The 12,564-nt window shown below is 66.2% G+C and overlaps 1 protein-coding gene across 4 annotated transcripts in view; it reads left to right on the forward strand.

The window, feature by feature from the left end:
• Window positions 1–12,564, forward strand: part of RGS12 (regulator of G protein signaling 12) — a 79,320-nt gene that overhangs the window by 26,600 nt on the left and 40,156 nt on the right. For all 4 annotated transcript variants that reach the window (XM_089325112.1, XM_051841604.3, XM_089325108.1 and 1 more), the window contains exon 3: window positions 4,981–5,097. In XM_089325112.1, the coding sequence (XP_089181238.1) occupies window positions 4,981–5,097 (117 nt within the window). The remainder of the gene's footprint in view (window positions 1–4,980; window positions 5,098–12,564) is intronic.

A 12,564-nucleotide genomic window follows, 5' to 3' on the forward strand; every position in this document is an offset into this window, starting at 1 on the left:
CCTGGGTTCCCTGAGGGAGGGGCCCCGTTCCCCTGTGACTTCACTGCCCCCAGGCTCTGCGCACAGGACAGGCGGCGGGAACGGGGGCTCCTGCACCCCTTGGCCGTGGGAGCCCTGGGTGCTGAGACTGTGAGGACCACGCTGTGGCTGCGTGGGAGGGGCAGGGCGTGGCCGGGACTGTGCACGGGGAATGTGAGCCCCCGGCATGGCTCGGCGTGAAGAGGGCGCCAGCAGGGGTGGCCACCCCGCTTCTGTTCAGGAGGGTACAGCAGCCACCCCGCAGCAGTGCCCAGGGCTCCCCGGACACGCCCACCCCCAGACAGAAGAGAGAGCCCACCCGTTCCCTGAAGTTCCTTCTGCCTGGTGAGGGGCAGAGGGGCTGATCCTTTGTTCCCACGGGACTGTGGGGGACAGAGGTGCCCCCTCCCCCAGGAGTGCAGGAGACAGACGTGCCCCCTCCCCCAGGAGTGCAGGAGACAGACGTGCCCCCTCCCCCAGGAGTGCAGGAGTCAGACGTGCCCCCTCCCCCAGGAGTGCAGGAGACGGAGGTGCCCCCTCCCCCAGGAGTGCAGGAGACGGAGGTGCCCCCTCCCCCAGGAGTGCAGGAGACGGAGGTGCCCCCTCCCCCAGGAGTGCAGGAGTCGGAGGTGCCCCCTCCCCCAGGAGTGCGGGAGACGGAGGTGCCCCCTCCCCCAGGAGTGCAGGAGACGGAGGTGCCCCCTCCCCCAGGAGTGCAGGAGACAGAGGTGCCCCCTCCCCCAGGAGTGCAGGAGACAGACGTGCCCCTCCCCCAGGAGTGCAGGAGATGGAGGTGCCCCCTCCCCCAGGAGTACAGGAGTCAGAGGTGCCCCTCCCCCAGGAGTGCAGGAGATGGAGGTGCCCCCTCCCCCAGGAGCGCACGGTGAATGACCATGAGGTCAGGATTTCCCCGTGGTCAGGTGCCCGGGCAGGTGGCCGGGTGCCTGCCTCGCGTCCAGTGCGTCTGCTTCCGCTCCTGGCCCTGCTGGGCTCCGGCAGCTGTGGGCTGTGGCCTGGGCGGAGGCCTCGCCCCCGCCCTGCCTGGGCTCCGGCGGGCTTTTCGGGACTGGAGCTGCGGATGGAAGATCTCTGCCTCTGTGCCTTTCAGAGAAAATGGAAAAGAAATAAAAACATTTTAAATAGCTTATTTGCATTAATTTTCTATGAATAGAACCAAGTGGGATAGAGGCCGGTGCTGTGGCATAGCCGTAAAGCCTCTGCCTGCAGTGCCGGCATCCCGTATGGGCACTGGTTTGCGTCCCGGCTGCTCCACTTCTGATCCTGCTCCCTGCTACGCCCTGGAAGGAAGTGGAGGATGGCCCAGGGCAGACCCGGAGGAAGCTCCTGGCTGCTGGCTTCAGCCTGGCCCAGCCTCGGCCATTGCAGCCATTTGGGCAGTGAACCAGCGGATGGAAGACCTCTCGCTCTCGCTCTCGCTCTCGCTCTTTCCTCTCTGCCTTTCAAATAAATAAATAAACAAATCTTTAAAAGAAGGAGAACCAAGCGGGGTGGGGTGGTGGTCCCTGTGTGGAGGGTGGTGTGCTCTCGCGCGGCTCCGTGGCGCCCCCTGTCGCGAGGCAGGTGCTCGCACATGTGGGTTTGTTTGTGGGTTCCCCGTTGAGTCGGCACCCTCAGCATTCCTTTGGAAGGTATTACAGCTTTATTTTTTTTAAGATGTATTTTATTTATTTGAAAGGCAGAGTGACAGCGAGACACAGAGGGAGGTCTTCCGTCCGCTGGTTCACTCCCCAGATGGCTACAGTGGCCGGGGCTGGGCCAGGGGGAAGCCAGCAGCCAGGCCAGGGCCGGCCTCCCACACGGGTGGCAGGGACCCCAGGACTTGGGCCGTTGTCCGCGGTCCCCCGGCACATCACCCGGAAGCTGGATTAGGGGTGTGCAGTAGCCGGGACTCAAGCAGGCCCTGGCCCGGGGTGTGGGCTTCTCAGCGTCACGGGGGCCCCCCTCTGAGAGGGAGTCCCTGCCTCGGCTGGGCCTGGCTGGGCCCTGGCCGGGCCTGCCCCTCTCGGAGGTTCGAGACTCAGCTTTGAAGCCCGGCGTGCTGTGCGGGCCTCGTGGCCTGCTCACGGGTCTGCTGCGTCTAGAGGAGTTTGAGTCGTGAGGCCGACCCTTCCCGTGCGGGTGGGGGGGGGGCGGCGTCTGCTTCTTTCCACTTCCTCTTTATTTCCGGTAGAACCGTGTGGCTTCCTCCGTTCTGACTGGTTTCTTGCGACTCTGTGTGGTCTTACTGCCGTGAGCAGCGGCGCCTTCGTGACTGGTGCGCGGGTTCCGGGCGCCGCGGGCTGGGAGTGGCTTCTTTCCATGTCCAGGCGTCCTGTCTCTGCCCCTGTTCTCTGAGACTCATTCCGGTGACAGGAGCTCAGATGCGCGCACAGCGTCCAGGGCCGGGCTGGAGCCGGGCTCGCCTGCTGCCTCCCCGGGCGCGTTAGCAAGAAGCCGGATCAGAAGTGGAGCAGCTGGGACTCGAACCCTCACTCCCGAGCGGCAGGTTAACTGCTGTGCCACTGTGTCCGCCCCTGGTTTCCTTGTGCTGCCGGGCTGGTCCCGCTCCCCTCAGACACGTGGACGTGGCCCTGCCTCGCAGAGGCCCGGGGCCCAGCCTCGCGGGACCTCCGAGCTGCGGGGTCCCAGCCACTCCCTCCTGTCCCCGTGCCGCCCTCGCTGGCACTGAGCCACCCCTTCCCTGCGTGGCGCTGGCTGCTGACGGTCACTGTGGGCTCCCCCCCCAGCAACCCCCACCCCCCAAGCCGCAGGAGAGGCGGCGGCTGCCCCCCAGGGGTCTGCTGTCTCCCCCACACAGGGTGTCTCGCCACGTGCTGGTGACTGCCGGGCCAGGCCTTGTCCTGCTGGGCTCCTGGTCCAGGGTGAGGCCGCGGGGGAGACGGGAAAACTGCGTTACGTCAACATGTAAAACTGCACGTGTGCGTGTGGGGTTAAGTCGAGAACGTGCAAAGAATCCTGCACTCGCTAACAAAGGAGGGAAACAGGCAGATTTAAACTAGGCAAAGCCCTTGAATAGACATTTCGTGTTTTTAAAAAGATTTATTTATTTGCAAGTCAGAGTTACACAGAGAGAGGAGAGGCAGAGAGAGAGGGAGAGGGAGAGGGAGAGAGAGAGAGAAAGAAAGAGAGAGAGAAAGAAAGAGAGGTCCTCCATCCGCTGGTTCACTCCCCAAACGACTGCAACGGCCGGAGCTGTGCTGATCTGAAGCCAGGAGCCAGGAGCTTCTTCCGGGTCTCCCACAGGCAGGTGCAGGGCCCAAGCACTTGGGCCATCCTCCACTGCTCTCCCAGGCCATAGCAGAGAGCTGGGTGGGAAGTGGAGCAGTGGGTCTTGAACCAGCGCCCATATGGGAGGCGGCACTGCAGGCGGTGACTTTACCGGCTACACCGCAGCGCCGGCCCCTTGAATAGACGTTTCTACCGAGAGGATGCAGAGGGACAGGTGCTGAGGGCCAGCCCCGTCGGGCAGGTGCATGCGAGCCCAGGGTGCAGCGGGGCGGCCATGGCCACTGCTGGTGGGAGTGTCAGATCGTGGGCTGCCGTGGAGGACAGTGTGGCCGTCCCGCGGACAGCAGCAGGGACCGTGCAGACACGGCGTGGGAGTGATGAGCGCCCTTGACAGGTGCACGGAGAGCAGCACCCAGCCGGAAAGAAAGGGGATTCTGAGCGCGCTCCGTGTGGAGGGACCGCGGCTGCTGCTCCGAGTGCCACAGCCGGTCAGGGGCGGGGCGCCTCGTGGCTCTCGCAGTGGGGGTGCCGGGCCCGCGGCGGGGGCAGCGTCCCAGGGAGACCATTTCCGTGTGGGGAGCTGAGGCTCGGGAGACGGCGGGTGGTGATGGTCGCACAGTGAACGCATCTGAGGCCACTGCGCTGGGTAGCAGGGTGAGTTTTGTTACGTGTGTCTAAGTTGTGACCAGTCTTACCACGGTGTCGCGGGAGCACAGCCCGCCCGCCCCTTCCACCTGCACCTCTTGGGCTCACGGCGCCCGGTCCGGCACCCCCCACCACTGCTGTGGGTGGTGACTTCTGCAGGGGCCCTGGGGTCTCCCCCCGGGCCGTGGGCCGCGCTGGCCGCCTGCGGTGCTTGGTCCGCTGACTCTCAGGGCGCTGTGCGCAGCGTCTGAATTAGACCAGCCGGGGCGCAGGAGCGGTGGCGATTTTCCGAGTTGTCCGCGAGGGGGCGGCCGAGAGCCGGTGGCAGGAGCGCTGTGGAGAGGCCTGGCTCGAAGCTTCCCGGCCTCCCTGCTTGCTGGACCTGTTTTTTCTCCTTTACATTTCCGGGCCCCACAGCAGGTGGTGTTTCGGGAGGTGCGCCCTGCCCCAGCGTGGCAAAGCCCACCCACAGGGCTCCGGTGCACCAGGGCGGCTGGGCAGCAGGTGGCAGAAGGGAGAGGACGCGAGGCAGAGCTGTGTAACACAGCAGATTCCTAGGGGCGGCCCTGGGCAGTGGAGACCTCAAGAGAGCACAGGGCTGGAGGGCCTGCTGGACAGAGCTGGGGACACTTGGCACCCGGGTGTCCGTGGACAGCCAGGCAGGAATTCTGACACTGGGGAGCTGCAGGGGCCCCGTGCGGGCTGTGGTGCGGGGGCGCAGGAGGAGGGGCACGGCCTGCGGGCAGGTGTGGCCCAGGGCAGGGCCGGGCTGTGGGCTGTGCCAGGTGCAGGGGCCTGGCCGAGTGACAGGCGTCACTAGCTGACTCTGGAGCTTTCCCGGAGGAAGCAGCATAGCGGCGACCTGGCGTGGGAACCCATGGCGAGCGGGATTCTGTCCAGCTGGCAGCTCCAGGGGCCCCTCCCTGGGCGGGGGGCAGGCTTGGGGCGGTCTCGTCCTCGGATCCCTGGGCTCACCGGGCTGCTTCCCCGGCTCTGCTGTCTCCTGCGCGGTGCCGGGCAGAGCCGCGTCCTCCCGCCAGGTGACCCCACATTTCCCCTTGCTTCCAGGGCTCGAAATGCGGGCGAGGAGCGGGCCCGGCACAGACCGCGCAGCGCCCGGCGGCCCGGAGGTCGGCGGCGAGGTCCAAGAGGTTCAGCGCCACACGCTCCCTGGACGACCTGGAGGTGAGTGGTCTCCGGCGGGCTGCCGCCCACGCGGCCCACGTGCCCCACACGGCTCCTCGCATCCTCTGCGGCACAGGCGTGGGGCTGGGGTAACGGGGTGGGGGTGGTGGGGGTGGTGGCGGCCGTCCTGCTGCTGAAGGGGCGGGGGCTGTCACGCGCCCCGCCTGCTTCCACGCGGCGGGGCTCCGGTTTCCCCTGGGGCAGCCACGGCCAGATGCGGCACTGCCTCCTGCTGGGAGCGCCCTGTGTGACCCAGGTGTGGCTGTGACCTGTGGCAGGTGTTGCTGCTGGGCCACGCAGGACCGTGCCCGTGCCTGCCCACGGTGGGCCCTGGCCAGCTTGTGCTAGCATTCACTGTGCCCGTGGCTCCCGGGCTCTCAGGAGGGAGGGCTGACAGCCCACGTGGCCAGACTCCGTGCCCTTTCCTGCCTGGGCCCCGCCTCCCACTGACTGCCTCCCGTGAGCCCAGGAGAGGGAGCGAGCAGGGTCCCGGCGGGGGGTGGTCTGCGCCTCTAGGCTGTCCCTTGGGCTGGGCCTCTGACCTCTGGGTGTCTAGGGCCGGCCACGCCCGGTGCTGCAGGCGCTGTGAGTGTTGTGGGGGCCGAGGGGAGCCGAGGGGAGGCTGTGAGGGGCGCGGGGGCTGTGCTGTGTCAGTGCCCTGGGGGTCGTCTCCTTTCTAACAGTGCAGAAAGAAGGCGTTCCCAGGCAGGGCGCACGCCCAGGCACCGCCTCCTGGGGACGGGAATTCACAGATGTGGTGGGGGCCACCGAGTGTGTTGCAGTTGGTGGCCTCCCTGTGGCGGGCTGTCTCCCCCACCCAGCAGTGGTGAGCCCCCGCACCAGGCCAGTGCAAGGGGGCTGTGGCCATCAGCAGCTTCTAGTTCATCCCCACGTCTGGGGACTGGACAGGTGTGGCTTTGGGTCAGCAGTAAGGTCTGGGCAGGCCCTTGTGCAACAAACCGCTTGGGTGTGCCTGGCATCGGTCCCTGGAGGGCGCGTGGGAGACTCCTGGTCAGTGACACTCGCCGTGGCCGCCCCAGGCTGTCCCCCTCATCCTGTTCTGGCCTCTGTGTCTGAAAGGCAGGACGGTGATGGCTGGGGTGCTGCCCTTGGCCCCGTGATCGTCCACTGTTGACGGATTGTTTGAGTTTTATAGCGACTTATTTATTTATTTGAAAGAGTGACAGATCTTCCATCAGCTGGTTCACTCCCCAAATGGCATGATGGGCAGGGCTGGGCCAGGCTGAAGCCAGGAGCCAGGAGCTCATCCGGGTATCCCACGTGGGTGCAAGGGCCCAGGGACTTGGGCATCCCCTGTTGTGTTCCTGTGCACATCAGCAGGAAGCCGGATCGGAAGAGGAGCAGCTGGGACTTGAGCTGCGCCCACACGGGCAGCCGGCGGCGGTGGCAGGCGCTGTTTCTGACTTCATCCCGTGGCGCTCGGAGAAGGTGCTGTGCACCCTTGGTTCGGTTTCTCAAGTCTGTGAGACTCAGCTCGTGGCCTGGCGCGTGGCCTGTCCCCGGAGGCATCTGCTGCCGCGGGGGCGGCTCCGGCAGGCCTGGCCACGGCGCTGAGAGGACGGCCTCGCCATCCTCCAGCCGTCCGTGAGCTTAGGGCTGTCCAAGCGAAGTCTCCAGCTGCTGGTGCACGGGGAGTCAGAGTGGACGAGAGGGCGTGGCCTCGGACCCCGCCGTGGACACGCGGGCCGTGTGCAGAGCAGGAAGACGCACAGAGGCAGCGCCTCTCCCACACCCAGGGCAGCGGGCGAGAGACGTGGGCTTTGCGGCAGACAGGCTTAGCCAGCGGTGCAGGGCTGCAGCACGCCCCGCAGCCGGCTCCACCCGCCAGGACAGCGGGCACGGGGAGGCTGGTGATGCCCAGGGCCGGGCGCATGTGAGCGGGGGCGCCCAGCACAGAGGGTGGCCACCTCGCGTACCCAGGCACGTGTGCAAGAGCTCAGAGCAGCAGTGCTCCACAGGCCCGCCACTGGCGCGATTTCAGTCCCCACCATGTGGAAGGAGAGCAAGGTGTGCGGTGTCGGTGCCCAGGAGCCCGGCGCTGCGGGAGGGGCCGTGGCTTTCTTAATGTAGAAGAGCAAGTGTGTGCCCTAGCGAGTGAGTGTGCCCTGCACAGGGTGAGCGTGAGCCCTAGAGAGTGAGTGTGTGCCCTCAGAGTGAGCATGTGCCCTCAGAGAGCGAGTGTGCCCTCAGAGAGCAAGTGTGCCCTCAGAGACTGAGTGTGCCCTCAGAGTGAGCATGTGCCCTCAGCAAGTGTGCCCTCAGAGAGAGCGAGTGTGCCCTGCAGAGTGTGCCCTCAGTGAGTATATGCCCTGAGAGCGAGTGTGTGCCCTCAGAGAGCGAGTGTGCCCTGCAGAGAGTGAGTGTGCCCTCAGTGAGTGTGTGCCCTCAGAGAGAGCAAGTGTGCCCTCAGAGAGACCGAGTATGCCCTGCAGAGTGAGTGTGCCCTCAGAGAGAGTGAGTGTGCCCTGCAGAGTGAGTGTGCCCTCAGAGAGAGTGTGCCCTCAGAGAGTGAGTGTGTGCCCTCAGAGAGTGAGTGTGTGCCCTCAGAGAGAGCGAGTGTGCCCCCAGAGAGCAAGTGTGTGCCCTCAGAGAGTGAGTGTGTGCCCTCAGAGAGCGAGTGTGCCCTGCAGAGTGTGCCCTCAGAAAGAGTGAGTGTGCCCTGCAGAGTGAGTGTGCCCTCAGAGAGAGTGTGCCCTCAGAGAGTGAGTGTGCCCTCAGAGAGTGAGTGTGTGCCCTCAGAGAGAGCGAGTGTGCCCCCAGAGAGCAAGTGTGTGCCCTCAGAGAGCGAGTGTGTGCCCTCAGAGAGCGAGTGTGCCCTGCAGAGAGTGAGTGTGCCCTCAGTGAGTGTGTGCCCTCAGAGAGAGCAAGTGTGCCCTCAGAGAGACCGAGTATGCCCTGCAGAGTGAGTGTGCCCTCAGAGAGAGTGAGTGTGCCCTGCAGAGTGAGTGTGCCCTCAGAGAGAGTGTGCCCTCAGAGAGTGAGTGTGTGCCCTCAGAGAGTGAGTGTGTGCCCTCAGAGAGAGCGAGTGTGCCCCCAGAGAGCAAGTGTGTGCCCTCAGAGAGTGAGTGTGTGCCCTCAGAGAGCGAGTGTGCCCTCAGAGAGACCGAGTATGCCCTGCAGAGTGAGTGTGCCCTCAGAGAGAGTGAGTGTGCCCTGCAGAGTGAGTGTGCCCTCAGAGAGAGTGTGCCCTCAGAGAGTGAGTGTGTGCCCTCAGAGAGTGAGTGTGTGCCCTCAGAGAGAGCGAGTGTGCCCCCAGAGAGCAAGTGTGTGCCCTCAGAGAGTGAGTGTGTGCCCTCAGAGAGCGAGTGTGCCCTGCAGAGTGTGCCCTCAGAAAGAGTGAGTGTGCCCTGCAGAGTGAGTGTGCCCTCAGAGAGAGTGTGCCCTCAGAGAGTGAGTGTGCCCTCAGAGAGTGAGTGTGTGCCCTCAGAGAGAGCGAGTGTGCCCCCAGAGAGCAAGTGTGTGCCCTCAGAGAGTGAGTGTGTGCCCTCAGAGAGCGAGTGTGCCCTGCAGAGTGTGCCCTTAGAGAGAGCGAGTGTGCCCTCAGAGAGCGAGTGTGCCCTGCAGAGCGAGTGTGCCCTCAGAGAGCGAGTGTGTGCCCTCAGAGCGAGTGTGCCCTCAGAGAGCGAGTGTGCCCTCCGAGAGTGAGTGTGTGCCCTGAGCAAGGCTGGGGGAGGGGTGTGTGCACTGGAGCAGGGCTGGCTGCCCGCTGGGCACCAGGGCGTAGGCTGTGCCCCTGGGGTCGGCTGTAGGGTGCCCGCGTGCCGTGAAGCCTTCCACCCGCTGGGCAGCCGGGGCGTCCGTGTGTGCAGTCGGCGTCTGTGCCTCCATCCTGTGCTCTTCTCGGGATTCATGGACCAGCATCGGCTGAGGGGCCGCAGGAGCGTGGGTGCACTCTGCGCCCTGAGCAGCCTGAGCACAGCCCCGGGGTGCAGGGAGGGCGGGGCACTGGGGCTCTCTGCTGGGGCAGCCGGGTGCGGTGCAGGCCGGAGGTCATGTGGTTCATGGCAGCCGCTGGGGGAGCACTCTGGTGGTGACCTTGGCGGGAGGCCCTGAGGAGGCAGCGACCCGAGGGGTGGGGAGACAGGTGGCACCGAGGGCCTGAAAAGGGGTCCAAGTGGGGGCCCAGGCTGGCTGTGCCGACAGGTGCTCCCAGCCAGGACCCAGGGTGCCACCTCACCCCTGCCAGCTGGTTCAGGCGGCCTGGGGACGCCCGGGGGCTGCCGGCACTCTGCACTCTGCCCACTGGGGTTTGGCCACAGACAGCTGTCCACGGCTGCTCCCTCATCACAGCGGGGCGTGGGCAGTGCTGTGATGAGGTGGAGCTGGCAGCCGGGGCTGGGATCCCGAGAGTAGGGGTGTGCAAGCACCCTGGGCAGCGGAGCAGGCACGCAGTGTGCAGGAGAGGGGGTGAGGGTGGGTGCATGTGGGAGTGCGTGTGCAGGAGAGAGGGGGTGAGGGCGGGTGCATGTGGGAGTGCGTGTGCAGGAGAGAGGGGGTGAGGGCGGGTGCATGTGGGAGTGCGTGTGCAGGAGGGGGGGTGAGGGTGGGTGCATGTGGGAGTGCGTGTGCAGGAGAGAGGGGGTGAGGGTGGGTGCATGTGGGAGTGCGTGTGCAGGAGGGGGGGTGAGTGTGGGTGTATGTGGGAGTGCGTGTGCAGGAGAGGGTGAGGGTGGGTGCAGGAGAGTGGGGGTGAGTGTGGGTGTATGTGGGAGTGCGTGTGCAAGAGCGTGAGCATGATTTCATGTGAGGTGAGGGCATGAGTGTGGGTAAGTGTGCGTGTGTGTGAGTGTGGGTGTGTGTGAATGAGTGTGCTGTGCGTGAGTGTGCAAGGATGTGAGTGTGTGAGGGCATGGTTGTGGGTACGTGTGAGTTGGGAGTATGTGAGGGCAGGAGCGTGAGTGTGAGTGTGGTGAGTGTGGGTGTGAGGTGAGTGTGTGAGGACAGGACGTGAGTGAGTGTGAGTGGCCCTGGGTGTCACTCTCAGTGGACCTGTGGCTGTTGCAGGGGCTCCGGTCCCGGGGGAGGCGCCAGCTCAGAGGTCGCCCCCGGTGCCTGGGTCTCCTGTGACGGTGGCAGCGCGGCCCGAGGTGACTGGTCCTGGGTGGGTCTCCTGTGACGGTGGCAGCGCGGCCCGAGGTGACTGGTCCTGGGTCTCCTGTGACGGTGGCAGCGCGGCCCGAGGTGACTGGTCCTGGGTGGGTCTCCTGTGACGGTGGCAGCGCGGCCCGAGGTGACTGGTCCTGGGTCTCCTGTGACGGTGGCAGCGCGGCCCGAGGTGACTGGTCCTGGGTCTCCTGTGACGGTGGCAGCGCGGCCCGAGGTGACTGGTCCTGGGTCTCCTGTGACGGTGGCAGCGCGGCCCGAGGTGACTGGTCCTGGGCTCGTGACTTGGGGGGGAGGGGCTTGCTGGTGGGAGCGGTTGCTGCTGTCGCAGTGGGCGCCACTGGTCAGCTGTCCAGGGCCACAAAACCCAAAAGGGCTGCGGGCAGGACGTGCCTCCGGGACAGCCTGAGCCCGCGCGCCGGTCCCGTCGCCTGCCCTTGTCCCGGCCCCCGAGCTGAGCACAGCGGTGGCCCCGGGAGGTGGTGCCCTCAGGGACGCCGTGTGCAGCCGGAAGCCGAGCAGTGACGGGGCTCAGGGGGGGCTCCGAGCCGTGCGGTGGCTGTGAGGGAGGCCGCTGCCTGTGCTCAGCGTGGCCCGCTGGTGGACCCGGACCCGTGGTTTGGAAGGCGCTGTGGCAGCGAGTGGCAGCAGGACCAGGGACACGGAGGACACGGAGGACACGGAGGAGGTGGCGGTGTGCAGGCAGCTGGCGGGGGGTGGGGTGGGCTGGGCAGATGCCATGCTGTGTGCCCGTGGGAGCCCGGGCCCGGGCCTGCTGCTGTGGGGACAGGGCAGGGCCACCAGAGGCGTCCAGTGCGCGGCTCGGGTCCTGTCTGCCCCCTCTGCCAGCCCCGCCCCGCCCCAGGGACGCACCCCGCCAGCCGCAGCGCTGCGTGGACAGGAGCGCTGGCCGAGGCCGGGGCAGCTGTGGGCACAGGTGCTCTCTGAGGGCTGGCAGGGGTCCCCAGGCGAACCTGGCTGGAGACGGAGGCAGCGAGAGAGGGGCCGTCCCTCGTGGATGGGACCCGCGCTGCTCCGGCTCTGTCCCCACAGACGGCCGACGAACCCTGGGCGAGAGCTCAGCTCCACGCGAGGCCTGGGGCGGGGGCGGCGGGCTCGCTCTGCACACGGCTCGCTCTGCACACGGCTCACTCTGCACACGGCTCACTCTGCACACGGCTCGCTCTGCACACGGGCTCACTCTGCACACGGGCTCACTCTGCACACGGCTCGCTCTGCACACGGCTCACTCTGCACACGGCTCACTCTAACACGGCTCACTCTGCACACGGCTCACTCTGCACATGGGTTCACTCTGCACACGGCTCGCTCTGCACATGGCTCACTCTAACGGCTCACTCTAACACGGCTCGCTCTGCACACGGCTCGCTCTGCACACGGCTCACTCTAACACGGCTCGCTCTGCACACGGCTCGCTCTGCACACGGGCTCGCTCTGTACACGGCTCACTCTGCACACGGGCTCGCTCTGCACACGGCTCACTCTGCACACGGGCTCGCTCTGCACACGGCTCACTCTGCACACGGCTCGCTCTGCACACGGGCTCACTCTGCACACGGCTCGCTCTGCACACGGCTCACTCTGCACACGGCTCAGTCTGCACAGCTCAGTCTGCACACGGCTCACTCTGCACACGGCTCAGTCTGCACACGGCTCAGTCTGCACACGGCTCGCTCTGCACACGGCTCACTCTGCACACGGCTCGCTCTGCCTCCCCTCTGCTGTCCTCTCCCCGCGGCCTTGCTGCTTCCCCAGAACTCGGCGGGAAGCCGTCCTCATCTTGGTCTTCACACACCAGTCCACGCTGGAAGCGCCTTCTTTATTTTTGAGGTTTCATTGTATTTATTTGAAAGGCACAGTTACACACACACACGCATGCGCACACACACACACACACAGAGAGAGAGAGAGAGAGAGAGGTCTTCCATCCACTGGCTCGCTCCTCCGATGCCTGCAAAGCCAGGGCCGGGCCAGGCTGAAGGCCGGAGGCTGGAGCTCCCTTCTGGGGTTGCAGGAGGGGGCAGGGGCCCCAGCACTGGGACTCGGTGAGGGAGGTGGGCGTCCCGAGGTCCCTGCAGGCCCTGTTAGCTGGGGGCCCGCGGGCGGACGCCCCAGCCTCCGTGACTGTGCCTGAGCCCCCGCCCTGGAGAGACGCGAGTGGGCACAGCAGCCCGAGCCCCGCCTCCCGGAGCTGCCTCCTGGCCGGGCTGCGGGCTGGGGGGTTACAGCCCACCGAGAGTGGGGGGAGGGGCCCAGTGGGGCGGATGGGAGGCCCCACAGCTCCCTCGGAAGGGTCCAGCGCAGGCCTTCGAATGGCTGCGG

This window comes from Oryctolagus cuniculus, chromosome 2, assembly GCF_051225735.1.
Source record: "Oryctolagus cuniculus isolate XC-2025 breed Fujian yellow rabbit chromosome 2, ASM5122573v1, whole genome shotgun sequence".
In the NCBI taxonomy this organism is placed as follows: domain Eukaryota; kingdom Metazoa; phylum Chordata; class Mammalia; order Lagomorpha; family Leporidae; genus Oryctolagus; species Oryctolagus cuniculus.